The sequence below is a fragment of the Acanthisitta chloris genome, unplaced genomic scaffold, assembly GCF_000695815.1.
Source record: "Acanthisitta chloris isolate BGI_N310 unplaced genomic scaffold, ASM69581v1 scaffold16214, whole genome shotgun sequence".
NCBI classification, from domain to species: domain Eukaryota; kingdom Metazoa; phylum Chordata; class Aves; order Passeriformes; family Acanthisittidae; genus Acanthisitta; species Acanthisitta chloris.
In genome coordinates this window covers 29952-53911 of record NW_008668981.1, presented here as the reverse complement: position 1 = coordinate 53911, position 23960 = coordinate 29952, and the positions used below count along the sequence as shown (strand labels likewise).

The following is a 23960-nucleotide window of genomic DNA, read 5'->3' as shown; positions in this document are numbered from 1 at the left end:
CACTCAGAAAACACAGGAAATAGCATTCAGCCAGCAGCATAATGAAATCTAGCACATACCTACAGTGATCATCTGGCCCTCTCAAACACTAACAGTCTGGTCAGACATGATGCTTCGACTGCTCAAGAGCTAGTAGTGGCCAAAAATATTAAGAAAATAGGAACTTTAAATATAGTCATATACAGCAGAGCTCAGACCCTGTCACTGACCAGGCAATTTTGCTCCTCCAGCTCAAACCCAAGCAGGAAGAACCAGTCCCATAGTGTGGTGGCCATCACCACTTCTCCTGCTGGGACCGCAAGGTACCTGCAACAACTTCTGTACCTGTGAAGGTTGTTATCCTGGTAGAGCTAAGGTGTGAGCTTAAAGAAAGCCATGCTCCTGCACTCTGCATTGGTCACTTCAGTGCTCCTAGCCCTCTTCTCTGATGACCAGCCAGCAACAGGCAGCTCTTCACCCACTGGGCAGCTCAGGCTGGCTCAGAAGATCCAGGCATGCTGCCACATCCAGTTGGCATGGGATACACACACACTCATGTGGTGTAAGGCAAGAGAGATTTCCTAATGCACTTCAGTCCAGCTGTGCTCACATCAGGAGAAGGTGAAGCTTCTGCCTTAACAGAAGCAGCTCCACACTGGCCACTGAGGCACTGGGCTCTCTTGGACTCTGCTGTCAGCTATGTGCCCCTGCTGCTCCCCTGCAGGACAGGAGGCAGTGCACTCAAGGTCCTGCCAATAAAGGTGATGGTCACACCACATTTGGGATGGTCTACCTGCGGTGTTTTCCAGAATGGCTGTATAAGCAAATCCACTCTTTTTAACCATATGCATCTATGTACTAGTGCTTACCCTGTGTCAGAATGTGTTTAAAAGAAAAACTTGATCAATGGAAGGAGAAGGCTAGAAGCAGCTTTGAGGTGCTTCAAAATGCCTTCCATGGTAAGAGGAACTGATACTGTCCTATCAGACACTTTGTTCTCTCTGTTTGGCTGCCAACCTGATGACTGAGCTATTACAATGGCTTATGTTATAGCCTCAAATGCACTCAAACCTAATTTGAACCCCACCTTTTGCTCTGAAGCTGAAATCATGTTAGCAGTGAAAATGAGGCCAGCTGCATCCAAATCTGCACTTACAAAATTAAAGGCAAGATTTTCTCAGCAGAGGATACTTGGTCACTGCATTTACTACCACCAAAGATCACACCCTCTCTCAAATCATCACATGTGACTTTTGTCTCTAAAGAAAAAAAAAAAAAGATAGTTGCAGTAAGACAGAGTTGCATTATTTAATGTCACCACTTTTTGTGGTATGAGAAATAAAAGGAGACTTATGACTTCCCTAGGGACAGTACTTTCCAGAGATATGAAAGAATAAGCAGATATTGCTTAGCATCTTGAAGGCTTGTCTATAGAGGCACTGTCCATACAGGTAGTTAATAAGAGATAAAAGTCCTGGCCCTAGACAGCTTCCAGTCAAAACAGATGAAAGGACGGGGGGGAAAAAAGAAGTAATATTATCTTCTTTTATATATATGAAAGCAAAGAACTGAGAAAATAGGTCATTTGCTCAAAACTGGAAGGAAAGCCTGTAAATATGAATTTAAATTCAATACTTCTCAAGTCTCAATCTGGTGTCATAAACCCATTATTTCCTCCAAAACAGCATATTAAGGAAATACCATCAATAACAAAGCAAACCACAGACCAGAAGCATCATAAATACAATACCACATAGAAATGTAAGTATGAACAATTTCAGTTTTTGAAAGCTTTCTCCTGTGTCCAATTTGGCTGTTTTGCACAAGATGGTAATTCTATGCTCTTGTACCAAAAAGCCATTGTGCAACAAACACCCTATTTTCATTTGTAATTATCTACCATGATATATTGACCACAATCAAACACTTTTGATGGCTGAAATGTGAGACTGAAACACAAGAGAGGAATTCCCTTCTGGATATAGGGGAAAAGGACAAGAGTAATACATGTTTAGAGAAGACTGAGGAAAAACAATTGAACACCTATCCAAGAGCTACTCGTAGATGCATTTTTGGTTGCTTATTTTATACTTTTTTCCTCCAGAGACAACTGACTGTACTGCAGTTAAAAAAAATAAACTCATACTTCAAGACTCTCCCCTTTCCCACAGTATCTGTATTCCTCTAGCATTTCTATTTGAAGAAGTTCTTTTAAACCAGAAACAAATTCTTTAAAATAACACCCTGTGGAGGCAAATACATAAATCTCTCCCATTGTCCCCAGAGCCTGTCTCTTTATGATTATTATAGATTAGATTATTATGGAAAGGAGATTTAAATATCTTATTTACCTGAACAGCATCATAATACATTTTCTTGCCATCTTCATCTGTCTTGTCTGACATCAGCCATGCCTTTAGCAGGTATTCATAGAAGCTATCCCCGAGCCCTCCAATGGAGACATGATCTTAAAAGGGAAGAAAGAGATTGAACATCAATTTCATCTTCAGCCTGTGCAATAAAATACAATTACAGTTTGAAACAGTGTATTTATGATCTCACTCTACAACATCTTTAATAAACATAAGCCTGGAACCTCAGGAAAAACTTCACTAGTATATACAGAGAATTACTTCTTTAACTGCTAACTTTTTAATCTATCTAAAGCACCATAGTTATTTAATATCCACAACATGCCGATGAGTTTGTGGCAAAAAAAAAAATTTTTAAGTGCTCATTCTAATTTGTGCAGTTTATCCCATAAAAAATGAGTTAAACTAACTTCTTTTTTATTTCAAAACCTGGGGGAAAGTAGAAAGTTCTCTCGAATTTGATGAAGGCTTTCCCCTCTTAATGTGCAAGCATTGTTTTTATTTGCTCTTTTACTCACTATCTCTCCATTTTAGTCAGTTCATAAAAAAGGCTTTTAGCTCCTTACTGTGGAGTTCAATTTCAGGTTATTTAGTGGTATTTCAAAACACTGAGCCATATGTTTAAAAACAATACTGTGTTTTTGAACATCTGAATGCTCTCAGAACTCAGCAGTGGTTCTAGAAAGAAAAAAAAAGACTTCTCCACACCTACAGAGGATTATTGCTGTGACACTGCTTTATTCTGCCCTGTGCTTACTGTGTGAAACAATCTGCTACTAGAGATGCTGTGATTATTCAATTGCACAAATTAGGACATGACTCTGCAAACACCAACACCACACAAGTCAGATCACTTGATATCAGTCGTACCAGCGAAGGGAAAGTCAGTGATGCTGTCAGCTGCTTGTACAAGGCTGCACTCACTTGCTGTCCAAGAGCCTAAAAGATTCTTGGCAAAATTTTAATGGGCTGTCATGATTTTGGCATAGATCCCCTAAACACATGGAATACTGCAACTACACACATATATATATATATGTAAAGTGTTTCTGCACACTCCATTAAACTAAGAACATTAGCTAGAGGGTTTTTTTTTTAAAACTTGGAAAAATCAAGTGATTTGGCATTTATTAAGACTTCAGTGACAGGATTTCAAGGTGCTTTACCAGGACTCCTCATTTATAACTGTCAACTTACATGCTACACCCGGGTCAGGCACACCTACAGGTTGGGTGGGGAAGTAATTTAGACCAGCAATGAGAAGAAAGACTTGGGTGTGATGGTGGATGAGAAACTCGCACTGAGCCAGCAGTGTGTGCTAGCAGCCCAGAAAGCCTGGACTGCATCAAAACAAGTGTGACCACCAGGTCCAAGGAGGTGATTCTTTCCCTCTACTCTGCTCCTGTGAGACCCCACCCAGAACACTGCACACAGTTCTGGTGTCCTCAGTTTAAGAAGGACATGGAACTGTTGGAGCAAGTCCAAAGGAGGCCACGAAGTAGGTAAGACGACTGAAGCATGACCCCTATGGAGACAGACTGAGGAAGTTGGGGCTGTTCAGCCTGGAGAAGAGAAGGTTTAATGGAGACCTCATAGTAGCCTGTCAGTATCTGAAGGGCCTACAAGGGAGCTGGAGAGGGACTCTTTCTTAGGAGCTGCAGTGATAGGAAAAGGGGTAATGGGTTCAAATTGAAGGAGGGGAAATTTAGGCTAGATACTAGAAAAAAGTTTTTTATTGTAAGGGTTGTGACACATTGGAACAGGTTGCCCAGGGAAGTAGTGGATGCCCCAACCATGGAGGTGTTCAAAGCCAGGTTGGATGAGGCCTTGAGCATCCTGATCTAGTGGAGAGGTGTCTCTGCCCATGGCAGGGGGCACTGGGACTAAGATGATCTGTAAAGTCCATTCCAACCCTTAAAATTCTATAATACTGTGAATTTTACAGCAAGGAAGGGATCTGCTAATTCCACCTGAGACATCCACAATGGAGATGTGGTTACACAGGTCATGCAGCAAGTCCATGAGTCATACCACAAAATTCTGGGCATGAGAAAAGCAAAAAATCTGCATGGTATAATCCAGGCTCATAAAGTGAGATGCAGCAGGGTTAGTGGTACTGAGCTCCTACTTCCTGACATCTATCTCTGATCTTAGCTTCAAAGTTATGCCCCTGTTGGCTGAATTCAAAAGAACAAAGAGAATTTAATTTTAAATGCCCTTGTATCTTCTCTTCATGGAAAGCTTCCTTTCACCTTCCAGACAGGTTGCAAAGCCATGCAAATGTAGAAGCTATACATTTTTCTATTCAAACTTTATTAATAGTGTCTCTTTCCTCCACTAGCCTGTGACATGCAAAAAATAATTTAGTTTTCTGAATGTATCCCATCCCTTTGCCTACCAAATACATTGTACCATCAAACCTGGATTTTAAATGGCTTTTTTCCCCTCCCTCCTCTTTTGAATGAGATATGTTAAATTTCTGGAAAGAATACATCATTTATTTAATTAAATGTTCATGATCCAAAAGGAAAAGAGGCTTCTTAAAACAATGGGAACATTTCCTATGATCGAAGGCTGATCTTTGAACAGCAGCATTTAAATGACCTTTACGGTTTCCTAAATAAATTACCATAGAAACCTCTGACATTTGCAAACTAAATAGCACAAGCACAGTTTCATCAATATTAAGCCCTGTTATTATATACATTATTGCAGCAGACAAATCCAATTGACGCATGCTACAGCAAATCACTGTCAGTTTACTGTCAAAATAACAAGGGCTAAACGAATTTCCAGGAACAATGGCAGAGATCCAGCAGTGGTCTGCACAGTTATGGCACTGCTAGAGAAGAGATGTTCAGAAACACCTCCTCCCTCCTCACTTGATGTTTGAGAGAAAATACTTCTGTCTTATGCCAGTTAAGGGTCTTGGTTGCTTGGGTTTTTTTTCCTTCTGTTGTAATCAACTGAAACCAGCCTAGAAATGCAACCTCAAATAAAACATCTTTCAAGTCTCACATTCTGATGTGCTCTATGGGAATCACATCTGTTAAGCAGTGTCTGCAAATAGAGGCCACTGACACAGAAGAGATGCAACAAGATGGAATTTGCCTCTCCTGCTTCAGCATGCTAGGGACTCACCTGCACCAATACTGTGTCCACCATTTGCAGGCACAGGAAGCTATGCTTTTTATTTTTATATATTTATTATATGCTTTCTCTTCTAATTTTGTTGTCTTCAGTAATGATTCCAAGGGGTTTAATGCCATGAAACAGTTCTAAGTTTGTTTCCTCAGTTGTTGGAACTAAACTTCAAAAGAAATCACACCTGACATTAACTGGAAAGACTTACTACTCTTTTTTATTTCTTCAGTGCAATCACACCACTCTAAAAATATGGAATTTGATTCAGATGAACTGATGATTCCTTAAACACCTACTTCAGAAAGCACTTTAGATTTTTGAAAAAGATTTCTGTAGTCTCCAAATTCCTTTCCAAAATCATACATATTCAGACATTTCCCTGCTTGTGCAAGCCATACTGAAAGATCAAAAATGTACATCTAAGATGCAGCAAGTAGGATTATTATTTCTATATTTCTAGAATTTTGTACATTTTATAGAACCTCAGGTATAATGTGAGTTTCTATACATTAGAAAAATTCTTCATGTGTATACAAAACCCACGTAACAGTGACTGAAAGAAGTTTATGAGTGCAGACAGCACACAAATAGACAGGACATAGTACCAGAGACTTGAGCTACTTACGCTGGCCCCATTGGCCACTGCTGGGATTCAGGTAGTTGGGGTAAAGACCCTCTGGTTTATCCAGACGACTTAGAACTTTTCGAATATTCATTACCTATTGAAAGGATACAAAACACTGAGCACTGATCCATTTTCCCCACAAAATAAAAGTATTGGTAGAAAAGTCTTACAATGTAAATATGCCTAAAAAACCAACCCCCAGTCTTATTCATCACATATACTTGAATACCTCTGTGCAATCATATTAGTATTTAAAAAGTATATCTAAGCTGATATCATCACGCAAATGAGCTCCTTAAAACCTCTAGAGTTTGAGCAATGAAATAACACAACAGAAGCAAGCTCTGAAGTTCAGGACTTGCCATACAGCCTATCTCACTCCTACACAGGATACTGAAATCCACTGAGGCTATTTGCCTTAACTAAGCTCAGCTATGTCAGCATTATATTCCTCACATACCTAAATCAGAAATGGTATTAAATATTAAGCGTATCGCCTAGTTCAGATGTGGAAGTGAACTGCAAAAGGAGTTTTGCCTGGGAAGGAGAGCATTGCTGGAACTGAGCTTCATACAACCAGTTTGCCCAGCAGGAGCCCAGGCAGCCCTGAGCACTCTGTGGGCACTGCTAAGGAGCTCGTTGCAAATGAGATGCTCGGGGAAACAATTACAGTCCAGATGCTCTGCAGCTGGAGCCATCCAGCAGCACAACCCACTGCAGAGCACATGAAATGAGTTACACTGAATTCTAAACATTCACAGAAAAAGCAAATGTAGCAACTTGGGGAATATAAGGATCCTGAGTACTGCAGACCAGAAATCATAACAAAAAGGTACTGACAACTTCATTATAACACCCTGAATGCCTAGAGATCCAGTGAACTAGCTGCTGAAAAGGATGATAAATTAGCTTATACCAAGCCACAGAAGGATTAAGAATTTTTGTTGTGGTACACAAACTGCCTCCTGCATCTTGACACCATTCATTACCCAAATGCAGGCTGCAGAGAGTTCTAGACCTCAATTAATGAGTTCTTCTATGAATACTTCCATGCAAAGCTTATTCCAGTGTTTCTTCTTCTTTATCAAGTGTACCAGCCCTGGAATGGTTTGCCTCAGAGGGCTTTGGAATTGCAATCTCTAAAAGGTTTTAAGAACAGCTTACATAAACAGATTTCCAGCATCTTGCAGCTAGAGCACGATGCCACTCTGCGAGGGAACCATAGGCAAGGATTTTTAAGATACACACTTTCATTGTCTCTTAGTAGAACAGATGTTATACACTAAATTACCATAAATGTCAAAAGATAATTAACTTATGTAGTAAGTTTGTTTCTGGCTGTTCCTTCCCCAGTGCTGCCACTCCCCTATCCCTCCCCCCAGTTCAGATTTCTTTAAGAGAAGCTGTCTTTAAATTCACCCCTAAATACCTGAAAATTTCTAGGAGCTTCACAAAATGTATTCAAATACTGACAATGGTACTGCAGCAAAGCTATTCAGTCCTTATCTAGTAATAATTTTAGATTTGACCATTGCTTTTAGACATACTGCTAAATATTTGGAGTCTCATTATTGATCACAGTATTACAGCAATAATATAAATTCTGGCTAACATGGGGCAGTTGCAACAAGAATACAAAACCAAAACAAGTGTAAGTTTTAACTAGTACAAAAAAAAGATAAATAATTCAGTTTATTATAAAGAACAGGACTTACACCAAAATGGCTATTTATACACCAAAAAGCAAAGCAAACTTGTTTAGGTGGGAATTGAGGGAAGGACAAGTTGCTTTCCATGGCTCATCTGAACAAAAAGTATCCAGAAGACAATGTTACCAAATTTTGGGAGATTTAGTATGTGCAACTGTTTTGTCAAAGGTTGTTTGCCTTTTTCTGTTTTGTTTTGTTTTTTCCTTCCCCTAAGAGAGTTCAAATCATATTTCTTAAAGGTCAGTGCAATGGAAAGGCTTTCTGACCTCAGTGACAACAGTGGTATCATACAACATTTTGAAGAGTAAACTTGTTGAAATCACCACGGTGCTTTGCTTTCTCTGGACATCAATTATTGTCCCCAATATAATGTCAATTTTTGTTTACACCACATTCAGGTGAAGAACTGAAGAAAGCTCTACAGTCTGATTGTTCAATGTGATACTAATTTAGAACATAAACAGAAATTATCTGTTTTATGGGTCCATATACGAGGAGATGCATCAGAATAATTGTGGAAGAGACTTTTTACTTTTTAATACAAAAACATGTCAAGGTAACTAGGGAAAATTTGGCAAATGCTTACAACTGAGGAAAATCCAAATCACTCCCCACAGATAGTAGTCCTCCAATATGTGACTTATCTTTTACCACATGATTTTGACTGAGCAGTCTAACCTTTTCAGCAAAAACAGGGTTTCCAGACAGGTGGGTCAAATGTACAAACTCCAGATGCAAAGTCCCAAATTCTGCCAAAATGCTGCTTCCACCAGAGGCCCATGGCCAATTTCGACCTATTCCACTAAAATGAGAAGAGAAAGACAGAAAATAACCATGAGCATCTATAAGGCAATACTAATAAACCATAAAGAGGCAGTAGATATAATGTTATCATGACAAGAATTAATTTTGAATGTACTTAATATGTGAATAAGGAGTCATGCTTCAGCAGCCTTCCATGACTTCACCACATGACCTTGAATTACTTCAGTCCAGTTCTGCTTTGGCTTGTAAAATTGCTTCTTGCAACAACCCAGTCTTTAGGCTCATGAACAGCTCCATTACACTTACCACTCTACCAGTGTTTCATTGCATGGAATCATGTTTAAAGACACTAGAAAAACACTGAGTGAGAAAACTTTCTCATACTTCACCTATTTCCCCCTGTATTTAACACAACACTGTCCAATTCTAACTTACTTCTACAATGCAATTGTTAACTTAAAATACCACATATATACAGAAGAGACTAAGTACAAAGTACAGCATGCAGTATATTCTTATTAATACATGAGAATTTAATAGGGTAGTATATGTAGGCATTGTCTGTCTGGGCATTCTTACTGGGATGAGTAACTTCAGTTTTAATTGAGACCTAAAGATACTTCACAGCAAAATTAATCTCAGGATATGTGCTGAGAGTAGAGAAAGGCAAATTTATTGCTAAATCCCCACTAGAAACTAATGCTGGCTGAGATTCAGGATGACAAATCTGCTAAAGTTTCATTACAAAAAGGTGGTTTTCTTTTCCCCCTTGAAATCTCCAGCAGCAATATTCAGAAAAAAACCCTGAAATTAAAGCAAAGCTAGCTAACTTTCCAGAGCATCTAGGTGAATAATGACACATTAGACTGGCATATTATTAGCATCAATGTTAGATATAAATACTTGTATTAGGTACTGGAATGTCTTCCTTATTTTCAAGCTGTAAACAGCATTAAACAGCACACATACATATATAAATAAAATTTTAATTTTACTTTTACACATGAGCAGACACTACAGTCATCAGTTAGCAGCTGCACAGCCGTGAAAATATGGTATTCTCCTTGAATTATAATGTGACTCATATTATAAAAAAAACCCAAAGCAAAGCATAAACCCCAAGAAACCCCAAGAATCTTCAGTTCATTATGATGGAAGTCCTCAGTTATATTAAAATCTCTTCTTCAAGAGGTCAAGTATCTATAACTGAAGTTTAACCAATACAAGGAAATTAAGATTCCATTAAATTAATTTCCCCACTAGCTGTATGAACACATTATTTTGAGATTTCTGCCAGACACACAAAATAAAGACAAGCCATTAAACTTTAAAAGCAGAGGAAAGGCTACAAATGCAGAGCACAAAAGAAAGAGATCAGATGAAGCTCCCCTGGCTGACCATAGAGGTGTGAGAGGCTGGGACACATGGAAGTACTTTGATGCAAATGATTGCCCAAAACTCCAGAGGAGAAAAGTGTTTCTCATCTTCATAGCTGCAGACAAAAATCAATGAGACAATGAAATAAGGGTATTGCAAAGACCCAAGCAATCCAACTTTGATATGGTATTTGTGTGACCAAAGCAGCACAAGTTTTATGGGATCTGAGTATCTCATTTTAAGAGCAATCCTACAGAGATTAGAGTGGTTTCTACATTGGATTAAGAGAAAAGTGAAAAGAAAACCCCACCTAGTTTACAAGCTGTCTGTACTTCAATCTACTGTGGCTTGGAATTTTTCTGAAGGGTAACATAAAAGCATCAGATATTACAGAAAATAAGATCAAGGTGAGTATGACATGTCTGTAAACCTCTTCTCTACAGACTGAAGAACTTACAGCTACAGACTGGTTAATCACCCAGGAACAAGCATCATCTTCGGGGCACACTGACCTAAGTTCTAAGTGCTGACTTGTAGGTGAAAATATTTTAGCTTGTTTCTAAATCACCCAGATGAAAAGAGCTGACACTACTGGTAAATAAAGCTCACTAGAAAAAAAAAATTCAGTTTTTTAAAAAGTAACTATATTATGGTGCAACTGGAAAAAGCCTACTAGGTTTTTTCTATTAAGTTTCTCAGTAAATCTCAAAGTGGAAATATTGAGCTGTTCCTGCAGCAAGGCATCAACCAAAATTGGCAGAAAACGTAATAGAGTCCCTGCTTGCGCTCCACCCCAGTGTCTGCTGATATCAACACAACCTGTCAGAACATTTTGATGGAGTGCATTTTGTTAACCAGAAAAATTTCCAAACACAGCTGTCAAGAGGCTTTTCTGCATGCAGCAATATGTTTTACCATGAGTGGAAGATTCTGCTTGTTTAAGATTGTTTGAGAAGTACAAACTTGCATTCTTTACTCTTAATGCAAAAAAAAAAAAAAAAAAAAAAGAAGAAAAAAGGGAGAAATAAACATCTATGTTGTATCTATGTAATGTTTAATGCAGCTTTTATTTTTTTCAGTTGGGACGGCTCTTTAGGAAAAAAAAAGGCATCAACATATTTCTGGTAAATCTGCAAAATAATGAGGCTATCTGTTGGTTTAGTCTCAGATGCAAACTCTGTGAAACTTGACAAGCTCATTTCAGTAAGTGGTAGAACCCAAGAATTGCACTTCAGTCTTTTAATTATTTTCCACACATCCTTCAGCTATGGATGTCTGGTGTTCTCTCATATCATAGAATGGTTTGGGTTGGAAGGGACAGGAAAGATCACCTAATTCCAACCCCCCTCCTATGCACAGGGACACCTCCCACTAAGACCACCTTGCTCAGAGCCCTATCCAACCTGGCCTGGAACACTTCCAGGCACGGGGCATCCACAGCTTCTCTGGGTAACCTGTTCCAGTGTCTCACCATCTTCACAGGAAAGAATTTATTCTTTGGAACTAATCTAAATCTACTCTCTTTCCACTTAAATCCATTCCCCCTTGTAAAAAGTGCCTCTCCAGCTCTCTTGCAGCTGTTATAAGGTCTCCCCAGAGCTTTCTCTTCCCCAGGCTGAACAGCTTCAACTCTCTCAGCCTGTCTTCACAGCAGAGGTGCTGCAGCCCTCCCATCCTCTTCATAGCACATATTTCATCTTTGTGAACAACAGAACAGGAAAGTTGTCCATATTCCCTCATACTAACTGGAACAGGCAGGTATTGCTTATGATTCCATTTAACTCCATGCTTATTTTAAGATCATAGCTCAGTGTGCACTATGCAGACAGTCAGCTCCTGAAGACACATTAGAAGAACCCAGGAGATACTCAACAAAGGTTTCAGCAGACAGAATATGAGAGATTTCACACTGATAATTTTTGACTAGGAAAATGGACTTTGGCTTTTCTTTAACAGCCTCTTGGCTTAAAAAAGAAAACCAACTGAAGAGGGTGGGGTCTTTTTTCACCCCCCTCCCTTCCCCAGCCCCCCAAAATCCTAACTACTGTTTATTTTAAACAGAACAGAACTTAAAAAAGAGAGAATCTGAACGGAACAAAGGATATGGTGAAATAAATACATGTGTCTTAAGGATTATAAACAAGTGCATTTATAAATTACTTCAGGTGCTCTAGAAAATAACATACAATAAATAAATGCAATAGCCCAGTGAATCTTAATAATCAGGCATAGTAAAATACTGATTTCTGCCCGTGCTTGAGACAACACACCCAGTGCTCCCAACTTGGACATTTTTCAAGCTCTTTACCATACTATTATTGGGATGAACAAAAACTACTGCAAAGTTCAAAAAGCCAATGCTAGGCACCTATTTACTCTTCAGCCATGAACTCAGTGCTGAGTATCTAGTTACACTTCAGTTATGAAGTTATGTGCTGTCTTCCTGAAGTCTTGAGATTGCAAGTTTGAGGCTCTGGTGAAAGGTTTTATTTCTGCTCCAACAAACCCATGTAAACGTTGCAAGTTCCTACAGTCTTTCTTCCAAGGGCACCCATTACTCAGGTCAAGAACTACAGCAACAATCTGAACCCAAGGAATGATAGGGCATTTGGGGGACTTTCAAAAGGTGACTTACAACTCTCTTTGTGGGATGCACGAACCTATGTGCAGATCAATCCTCTCAAACAAAGCAAAACCTGCAAAGCACTGAAAAACTTTTTGCATCTTATTTTCATTCAATTATTCTTCCATAATTGTGTAATATCCCAAATACCTTGCAAGCTGACAAAAGCACTTTCCAGAAAGAGACAGACACATACCACTGCTGGTGGAGGACAGCCAAAGGGGCCAGGTATGACACCATTTCTAATAGCTGCATTCCTTTATCTTGCTTTCTTTTTGTAAATTACTTTGCCACTATATTTTTCAATTTTACTATGATGATACTCACCACAACCTGTACTAAGTGTCAGTCATGTACTGACATCAGACACAGAAACAAAACTCCTACTATACACTTCAGGAAGGAAGGAAGGAGATACATTACTTAAACTTCTTTGAAAGTCCAGATCAGTACTAAAATAATTTCAGTTTACCGGGCACTATTTTAATGCATCTCAAAACACTGGGTTTAAAAATCTTATTTTTTTATACTGCTTAAAACACATAAAACATTTCTGTAACATATTCATAGAACCTTAGGACTTTTATTATTGTAAGTAGCATTATGTAAGTAAGTGAAATTTGAAGTGAGGATCTGGATCAGAGAAGCATATTAAAGCAGAATCATCACTGGTTTATGATATTTCTCATTTACTTTATACATTTTGTTTCTGAACACCAAGTGCCACTGAATCTGAAAAACAGTGTTTGTAATTCTACTGTCATTCATTCTCAGGAAATATGAGCCCAATTGACCTGGGCTGCTGGTAACTCTACTCAGTATTTTTCCAGTAGATCACTGTTGGTCCTTCTATACATAAGAGCAGAAAATATGAGATCAGTATCTCTTCTAAAACGCACAGAATGTACCAAGAGAGGGAACCACAGAGGAAATATAAATATTCAAATGTTCTTTTTTTAAATTACTGAAATTCAGAGGCACAACAATATTTAAAAGTTGTAAAAAAAATTACAGTATGTCCCCAATATATAGAAAGCAGTAGCTAATTTTCAACCAAAAGGAAAAGCAAATCCTCAGGGAAACCACACAAATACTTCAAAGGGTCAAAACACTTATCAAAATTCTTGTCATCAGCAAGCAGAACTGTTTGTCTCTGCAGACAGCTTGTTTATTATGCCCCAACCTTTACTGGAGGATGCTAGGACAACTCCACAAGCTGGAGGAAGAGCAAGAAGTCACAATTTCAATATTTAATGCAAAATGCAAAAGCACAACCTAATAGTCAGTATCTTCCTGCAGACTTAGCCAGTAAAAGGGTGAAAGGCCAGAATAAAAGAGATGCAGCAGCAGTACCAAGTGTCCAAGTGCTGCTGTTGTGAAAGGTTTTAGGATTAAATATGAAAATAACTCCCAAAAGCCTCTTTGGACTTTATTAAGGCTTTTTTTTTTTTTTTTTTTTTGGTAAAAAAATCACCCCAACTACTATGGTGGGTGAAAATGCCAAATGCTACAATGGAGAAATGAAAGGAAGGTGCTGAGACTCAAATTGGAGGATGTAGGTTGTGCCTGGTACTTCCATGACTGCTTAGGGGACAAAGAGGAACTACCTGGACAATACAGCTTATGATTGCAATTGGTTGGGCTAAATCCTGTTTTAATAGCAACCTGCAGGGACAGAGTGCTGCCCAGCCCACTCTGCAGATCCCAGCCTGTGTCACTGCACACCACCAGTCACCCCTGAGACACCAGGATGGAGAGGGACCTTCCTGAATGGACATCAAGAAATAGGCAGAGGGGGATGCCAAGGACACAGGAACTTTCCTGCAGCTTTTTTTCTTCCCCCTCCCAGCTCCCCAGGATGCACTTTATGCTTCTCCTTCAGCCTCAACCCCCAAGCACACATGCCTTGAAAACAGAAATAAAGTAGAAGTATAATTTTTTTTGTGAAAGAAAACATCACCCCCCTCCTTTTTTTTTTCCCCCAAAGAAGCCTGTGGTCCTCACACAATTTTGAAAGCATAATATGATTGCTTTTCCATGGGTGTTAAAATTAGGAGCACATAGGATTTGGCTGCACAGCTCAAATCCTAGGCTGTAATTCTGCAGACAGACACTGTGTGCCAGCTGCACGTCTGACCATGTGAGAAGGTGAGGAAATGCAAGAGCACTTCAACTCCAGCAAGGGTACTCACAGAAATTAAGCTCTTCGGGGCTCCCCTGATAATCAGTACAGGGAGATAACAGAATTAAATCACTTCACAGAGGAGATTAAGCTGGAGTCTCTCCCACTACAGAGTAAAGCCAGGGAGATCAGTCTCCTACAGTTACCCCTTGCCAGGTACCCCAATTTCAAAATTTCAATTAGTTTCACAGGTATCAGATGAATTTTCTAACTCTCTGCAGACTTACATATATAACAAAAAGAAGGACTGGAGATAAACATGGTGCAATATCATATTTTTAATTCTTTAATTATAAAAAAAAGTTTTTCTTGCCTCACAATTTATCTTAAATGTGTTTTTTTCCCTGTACTGGCCACATTTGCATGACATTTTCATAAAATACTGCAAGATAACTTTTGGCAGGTTAAACTATAAACATAAATAAAGAAAACCTTCCTGCAGTACTGTGACATGAAAAGGGTATCTCAAGGTCCATGAATCTTCTATACCTAGCCAAGCAAAGCTGTACAGCCAGGGCCACATACTGTGGATTTGTAAAATAAACAAGTTAACTCAATGCATTACGTCCAAATTTATCTCCCAGATCTAATACAACCCAATTTATCATTTTCTCTCCCATCTCTAGTGGGAGGCTCATGGCAGGGCGGTTGGAACTAGATGATCTTTAAGGTATGTTCCAACCCAACCCATTCTATGATTCTGTATTTCAATCCAGTAAGAGGAAAAAATCTCAAAAGGCACATTCCATTTTGGCTGAATTGCTCTTTATTCCTGTCTTCCTCTTAAAAAAAGTTAATATAACTACATAATGTCCAGTCACAGCACTTCTAATAAAGTGTTTGTACATTGCAAATGCCTTCTGTCTACACATTGCCAAAGTCTTCAACCTATTTCTTCTCTACCAGCCCTTCATAATATTTTAATTAAATTAAGTCAACTAAGTCTCCTTGCAACAAATGAAGAGAGGTCAGTAAACAGTCAGGTTTTCATTTACATACTCAGTACCTATTTCTCATTTTAAAGAAAATATATTTAAAAGATTAAGTTGTTATAGAGCTGCAGATGGCACAAAATGCATAAAAAAAGCTAAATAAAACTTAATTGCTTTCAGCGTTTCCTAGGCAAATGAACAAACTCAAACCCAAGCAATTAGCATGTTCTAAATATACTTTGTGACACACACCTCATTATAAAAATAACAAAATAATGGGAAAAAACATTTCATGGATATTATAGGGGTTTGTACTTTTAAAGAAAAAAACCCCCAAAACAAACCCAACCATAGAGGGTTGGCAACCACACAGGCAATGCTTGCCAAGGTCTCAACTACTATATTTGATAACTTATGTGAGAAAAGATTAATTTTTTTAACTTTACTTGTTTCACCCCGTCCCCCAAGAGTTCAATATATGGGATCTTGGTGTAAGGGCCTGTCTTCACAAGCACTGAAACCAAGGACTTACTTGTTAATGCTTCAAAGACATCCAACGTGTTTTTGTTTTCCCCATACCTGGCAAATCATCTATATCCTCATTTGACAGCCAAAAGACAGGAACAGAAATCCCATGTTTGCACACATCACTGGCACTCAAGTCTTCCACCCAGGTCTAGTGGCCGGAGCTGCCAGGGCAGGGTTGAATGGGGCAACCTGGGACAGGACTAACACAGCAGCTGTGCATTTCTAGACCCAGTAGCAAGTGTGAAACACCTTCCTGATCAACTTCCAGTAAATGACAATTAACTTATTGCAAGCCTACGTGGTCCCAGCATCACCCAAGGCAGCCAGACTCCTGCTGGAGCTCTGGCTTTTCCACAGTATCCCTTTCCTGAGAGAGGAAAATGACTACAATCTCCTTAAGCACCTCCCACTCCTTGTCTCCATAGCTGGAAACAGCTGAGGAAGAAACTGAAAATCAGGTAGCTAGCCTACATCACCATGTTTCTGATGTCTGTTTGATGCCTCTTTGTATGGAGGATCGTTTAGGCAAATTGTAGCAGCTAGTTGGTTTTTCAGCTGTGACAATGAATGTGTAACTACTGCTCTTGCCTAACAGTGCCCAAGCTGGCACCTTCCTGCTCAGCTGAGCTGCCCTCTCTGAAGACTGATTACCTGGAGAAGTGATTTCTAGGGATGCTGACTTAGCAGGAGGAGGCAGACAATGAATTAGTAGCATCAGCAACTGCAGTAGGAAAACTAAGAAAAGTGGTTACTCAATTTTATGGGGAATAAAAATTTTTCTATGCTGTAATGTCAGACAGAACATGAATGTTTTTTACTGTAACAAGTGAGATAATTCAGAGGTATAGCCTCAAGAGCTATTAGCCTCTGAACATTAATTTTGTCTATTTGCCTAGTCACATGCAGTGTCAGCATTAATACATTCTGATCACCTGGCCACTTCAGTGCTGCCAGTGCAGGAAATGCATCCATTTACATTGGAGGCACATGCATATCATCATCTGTCTGGAAATGAGAGTAGAAAAGTCAGATTCCTGTGGCTAACTGTTTATCATTTGAGAAACTACCAGCACAGCTCCAAAAAGATGCTAATATGAGACATATCTTAAAACAAGATCCCTGCTGTTCTTCTTGAAGTTCATCAGGTCCTTCAAAGGCAATGCATGTGGCATGCATTGCCATCCGAACATTAGAGATGTCCATCTGTAAAAGGGCAGGAGAAGAGGAAACAGTCTCCTTGCTCTTGTCATTTTTAGGAAGATGGGACCAAAAAGAATGGTTTTGTGGTTCTTGAAACCTAGCAGTTATTTCAGAGACCCTACAGTACATAGCCACATCAGTTGCACTGTCTGTGCTTACATTTTTCAAGAACAGAAGTTACTCTCCTTCCAGCAGTTTTGCCTTTTATTTTTATAAGGAAACCCATCCCACGACCTTTAAAGCTGTCCTAGAATGGTAATTGTTTCCTTACTGTACTTGCAGACAAAAGGTTAAAATGTTTAACAATCATGGGATGCTATCCAGTGGGCTGATCTTCATCAAGGTGACTGTCTGACAGGCAATTTCTCTTTAAACTGGACAGAACAGCAACAGAGACTGAAGAGCACTGTTAATATAGAAGCAGAAAGTGAGCAGAAGGTGCATGAAATACAGTATTTCCAATACCAACCTGTGCTGTGGCCTCTGCCAGGACAGACCCCAGCTCTCAGAAGGATCAGTCAGCAGTGAGGACAAGGGGGATGCTAGACAGTTCTGCCTGCTCGATGTCCCAGTCATAGTCCATGAAAGGCCACTGAGTAATTTTTTCTCAGTAAAAAAATACACTGTTTAATACCACTGTCACACTTACAGTCATGGCAACAGGACCAGGCCCTCTGTGGTGAAATGAACCTGCTCATGCTTAGGTCAGAGTAGTGATAGCTCCTGGGGAAGCACCAAAGTGAATGGACACTGCAGTGAATGGAAACAGCAGCATGGGGAGCAAGAGGATTCAAACCCCAGGAGAACCAAGATGAAGAGGAAACAATCTCATCTGCCTCTGGAGAGCAGCAGAGAATAAGCAAAGGCCAGTGAAATTGCCTGTGGGCAGATCATGCGTTACTGTATGCACCACAGTCTGACAGCTGCTGAGAACAGAAAATAAATTACCTCCTCCATGGGCTCCGAGAGCCACTAGACATGATCAGATACTTCTTTCGTGGTCTGATACATGGTTTTTGAACATCTGGATCTAGCAACACCGTGTCTACTGATGCTTAAAATAATCAGAGTATCTTATTCCTACCAGTCCACTCAGACTGTTGGGATACTTTATGTCAAATTCCTGTAGCATTTCTCTGTGGAAAGAGACCGAATTTCTTTAGGATTTTACAGGCAGGGTTTGTACAACCCTTTGCTTATAGCTGTCTGCTTTGTGACACTTCTCATGTTACTGGTGCTCTGAAGGGCCATCAAAGCTTGTGAAACTGGCACCCTGCTGCAAACCAACAGAGCAGTAACTCACATGTACACTCCCACATGTAGGAGCACGAGGAAGGAGAGAGAATTAGTAGCCAGGCTGTACATGATCTGAAATATCACTAGGAGACATGTCAAGTGTTTAAAGGTAATTTTCAGTGTCACCATCTAAAATTGTACTAAAACTGTACTTGTTGCCATAATAATTTCTGATAAAAGTGATCTGAGTACAGCACAGACTTACATGTCTCCTGCAGCAAACTAATGAATAAACAATTCGTTTCCTATTACTTTACGTGCTAAGGTTTAATTAATCAATTCCAAGGGATAAAAAAGCATGAGGGAATACAACACAACAGAGCAAAGCCAGAGATAATCAGTACTAGCATAGACTACTTTTAATCAGGTCCCCGAAGAAAACTGAAAATAACAGGAAATGAAAAGTCATGAATGGAATTTTACAGTTCTGCCATCCATGCAATAATTTAAGACGTGTAAAAGAAGTTGGTATTAGAATGCAATTCCCTACTGCGGCAAGTGGTATAACTTAGTGTTACTGACAGTCAAAAAACTCCCCAGACCAAACCCAATGAAATGACAAGCCCCTACAACTCCAAAAAAAACCCCAAACCAAAGCAAGAAAAACTAACTCCTGGTTCTGAGAAGCCAATGGAAAGCACCTTCTTAACAGATTGACTGGGAAGGAAAATAATTAAGAATTTTGTAAGAGTTCATGAAACACCATTTATGTATGTTCTTTTCTTCTCTGCCCTGCCTTTTAATACTAAAAGACAAGCTAACTGTAAGTTTAAAGCTTATTTCAGAACTTCACATTTCACAATAAATAAGAGCCTTAAACCACTGTAGCCACAGCATTCAGCACTCAATCTACTTTAGTCACTACATCATTCGGTAAGAATCTGCACCCAGTTTTTTTATCACTTTTCCAACATTCAGCTTTTAGTCTTTGTTGTTGTGGGGTTTTTTCTTCTGTTGAGGATTTGCTATAAATCCCCTGTCCACCCTGATTAGTTCATTAACTTCTGACTTTGGTGAGTTTCTATCCCACATCAGAATTTCTTTGCTAGTAACTGATTGCTTTGCTTTAGCTTTGCTAAATTACTCTTGTGCCATTCAACTGCATTGCCCAAGTAGAAAGAAACATTATTAATTTCCTTCATCTGTAAAATAATTTTTTATGATTGTTGAGCAGTTTGCATTTGGAGATGACTAGGTAACAGAGAAATAGTGTGGAGAACTTGTGCCAGAACCCAGAACTTCCCCATTTCTTTTTCCTTCTCAATGTGTTTGTTGGGCTTTTCTCAAGCTGCTGATCTTCCTTTCTGGCCCCACAACTCTTCTTTTGCTCTCCCAGCTGACTTTCTTGTTGCCAAATATTCTTCCCTTTACTGCCAGCCACTGGAGATCTTTCAGTTGTCTCTACACAGCCTCAAGTAGAAAGCAGTAAGATGTGTTTGTATGATGGAGATCCTGCAATAGCAGGATCCCTCCAGTTCAGGTTAAGGACACTCACAACTCAGTCAAGGATATCAGTGTACTGAAATATTGTGAAAACAATGGCTTCTCTATCAGAAGCACTGATAGAGAAGTAATCACTTTTTCAAGGAAAGCCACTACTGATTTTCTGGACAGGACAAAATCCAAGTATTTGGTCTTTTCAGTCTGATGAGGACTTATAAGGGCAGGTAAAGATTCAAAGCACCAAAGCATATGGATGGCAAGTGACAGATATGTGAAATTTCTCAGCCACTAATTACCACTCTCCCACTTGCTAGCACTAATTTTTTAATACCCTAAATCATCTTAATCTCAATCTCAGTCATCTTAAATATATCTTTATCACTCTTGTTTGTACAGTCCATATTCATTCCTTACCACCAGCTGGTAAATTTAAAAAGTGGTTTTAATCTTTTACTTCTCTGAACTCAATTAGCTTTTATTAGCTTCTCATATCATGAAAATATTTTAAGTGGGTTCACTGTCATTTAAGTTAAAAAGTCTTTCAAAGCATCAAGTCACATTTATTGTGCTTGATAACACCATGTGGTGCCATTACATGTTTGAATTATAGAATCAAAATCATTACACTAACTGCATGGCTCCGTTATTAAAAATAATGGGCTGACAAGTTGCAAAGGGCTGTTTTAAGCAGTATTAGAGCTATCATTCATTGCAAGGAACCTACGTCAAAGTCTTGCTGACTGACAGTCAATTATTTCTCCTTCTAATACAGCTGCTGGATCAACAGTGCTTCAGATACTGGACAGCTTGTCACAGGACTTGCAGCTGTGATATTCATCTGATATTAACATTAACTTACAAATGCCATAAATTACACTTGCATGTGCATTTACAGAGATGTGTATCAAGCTAAACATGTACAATACAGAGACACCACTGTTGTCGAGGGAAACCTCTCTTCAGTATCTGCTTTCACAGATGCTGTGACAGCTGTATGGAACACTACTGAAATGGCATTCTGGTCTGAAAGGGACAGTTTCTCCAGATAAAAACCCCTCAAGTAGTCTTTTTCACACTAGTGTTGTTAAAGACATAATCTGTTTTGACAAATGCTTTGAGAAAAGTATAAATGTCCCCTTTTCCCAGTCTGCTTCAATCTTCTAGTACCTCTTTATCCACACATTGCAGTGTCCTATAAATCCATTTGTTCTGGGATCAGATAAACATTTGTTTTTCTCAGAGCCAGTCACTAAGGGCTTGATACTTACTCATAGCTAACAGAAAGACTCCTGGTGGCTTCAACAGACACTGATGGAGCACTAAAATCCTGTAATTGTCCTTAAAACTGTTGCAGAGACCAGTTAATACGAATACAGGGAATCCCCGGAGCCAGACTGAAACACTAGTACCACTCTATTGGTCCTTTCTATTAACACATTCAGATTTGGGAACTGACAGTTGTTTCTTGTTTCAGAAATTACTAATACAATGTAAAAGAAGACTGTTCTCATTTCCTTTCCCAGCAAATGACACATTTGCTTATGCACAGCTTTATCCTTCAATGCCTACTAACCACACAAAAATCAAGATGAAAGTCAATTACTTTAAAAAGTACTTATTTACATGCAATTTACAGATTCCTTTCCCCCACATTATATATTTATAGCAGATACATATTATTTAGTATAATCCAGGCAATTTAATGATAAAGAACCATCCCTATTTTACTCAAATGACGTTAGTTTCAGGCATATTACCAGGCTAGAGGAAGATGTACAAGCTACTTATCAGTTTCTGATTCTGAATGTTATGCTTGTCCTCTGTGTTTAATAAACATTAAATGTTATTTCATTAGGTCACATAAGTTATTTCAGTGGATCACATATGAATGGATCACAAACGAATCAAGTCCCTCACTGTTTGTGTCACCAAGGAAAATCAACCAACAGCTAAAATATGATTAAATTCATTAAGGATTCTAACTACTTGCTTCCTACTGTATAGCAGGCAAACAAAAAAACCCCAACAGCAACAAATGTCACCTAATCTAATACACACCTGATTTTAACCTGAGGAAATCACCCCATTCATCTACTTATTATTACTGCAAGCAACAAATACTTTTACATATCTGCTGCTCATCTTATCCATGAGCTATTTACAAGAAACCGATGATGCTGACTATCTCAGATGGCAATGCACAGCACAATAAAGCTTAATTCTCATATATGCACTAAAAATTATGATCCACAACTATCTTATTACACCATAATGAGAAGAAGGAAAAAAGAAAAAAAGGGCAAACATTACCTCAAAAACTCAGTGAAGTCAGATTCGGCAAAAATCATATTTTTAAAGAAAATGTAAGTTTGCTCCATAACCTTTTTGCAGTAATCCATGTTTTAAGATATGATACAATGATACTTTAGTGAATATCCTGAAGAAGGACAGAAGTTTTCCATTCAATTACCTAACAATTCAATAGAGTTGCAAAAGGCTGAAAGACATTTGCTACCTTGGCAGAGCAAAAAAATGAGAAGTACCAAACATTTCTTCTAAAAGTATTAAAAAACCCATAATCACAACCCATGTACCAATACTAATGACCAGACTTAAGATATTCCTTGGAGGATTCTGCTAACCAGATTATCAGATAATAAAGAACCTGGCATCAAGTAGTCAAATAAGCTTTTCTTAACAGTAATGGGATTTTAATCAATACAATGAAAATAAGATAATAAAGGATGAAGTTAAATCAGCATGAAGGGATTACTGTTTAAAATGATAGGACTAGAAAAAGGCTCAGAAAACCCCCCACACTTCCTGGAGACAGCATGTGTACTTTTTGTTCCTGCACCAGCACACACTGTTTCATGAAGCACATTGAAAATGTTTCTGCATATTAAACAATGTACACATGGAAAGTACCTTGTTATTTTTCTTTAAGAAACTATCAGTGAGAACAATGGTGCTACAGTTTTATAAAGCATCTAAGAAAATCAGGTTTCTGTCCCAATTCTAGCAAAACGTTTGGTCAAAGGTTTTAAAAGTTGTTTGCAATCTCTCACTCCTTTGATGGCTTTAGTGCAAGAATCAGTATTTTAAGCTTTTTTTTTTTTTCCCTGCCCTTTTTCTTTTTTGTATTTTCAGACTGTAGACTGGAATAATACAGTATGGAATATCTTGCCAGGATCATCATGTAAGACGCACCATATTTGTTCTTCAACTACAATAAAGACTATGTCTGGAATGGAGCATATTCTGGATAGATATGGCATATTGGTTAGTCTTTTTGACACTTATCAAAGATAATGTCAGTCAAAATAAGTACTTTGGGTAAGGCAAGTAATTGTCTTTTCAGTACCAGAGAGACTTTGAACTCCAAACCCAGTGAAATAAAATATTTCCAGGTCTCTTATGAGTAACTTCAAATAGAGTCTGTCTGTTCTATTAAAATCATATATTTCTATTAAAATTATTTATTTTACTCTAATAAAAGTATTCATTATATTACGTATTTGGGAGTATGAGAGCAACACTCTCGACCAAGTCAAAATGATCAGAATAAATAAAAACTCTGCTCAAACCCAGTGAAATAAAATATTTCCAGGTCTCTTATGAGTAACTTCAAATAGAGTCTGTCTGTTCTATTAAAATCATATATTTCTATTAAAATTATTTATTTTACTCTAATAAAAGTATTCATTATATTACGTATTTGGGAGTATGAGAGCAACACTCTCGACCAAGTCAAAATGATCAGAATAAATAAAAACTCTGCTAAC

At 38.5% G+C, this 23960-nt stretch overlaps 1 protein-coding gene across 1 annotated transcript in view; it reads right to left on the bottom strand.

The window, feature by feature from the left end:
* The window catches only part of LOC103800771 (mannosyl-oligosaccharide 1,2-alpha-mannosidase IA), a gene marked incomplete at its 5' end in the record, with an annotated part of 57909 nt that overhangs the window by 16730 nt on the left and 17219 nt on the right, over positions 1–23960 (bottom strand). The window contains 3 exons of the mRNA XM_009073154.1: positions 2331–2446; positions 6121–6214; positions 8508–8631. Of these exons, the coding sequence (XP_009071402.1) occupies positions 2331–2446; positions 6121–6214; positions 8508–8631 (334 nt within the window). The remainder of the gene's footprint in view (positions 1–2330; positions 2447–6120; positions 6215–8507; positions 8632–23960) is intronic.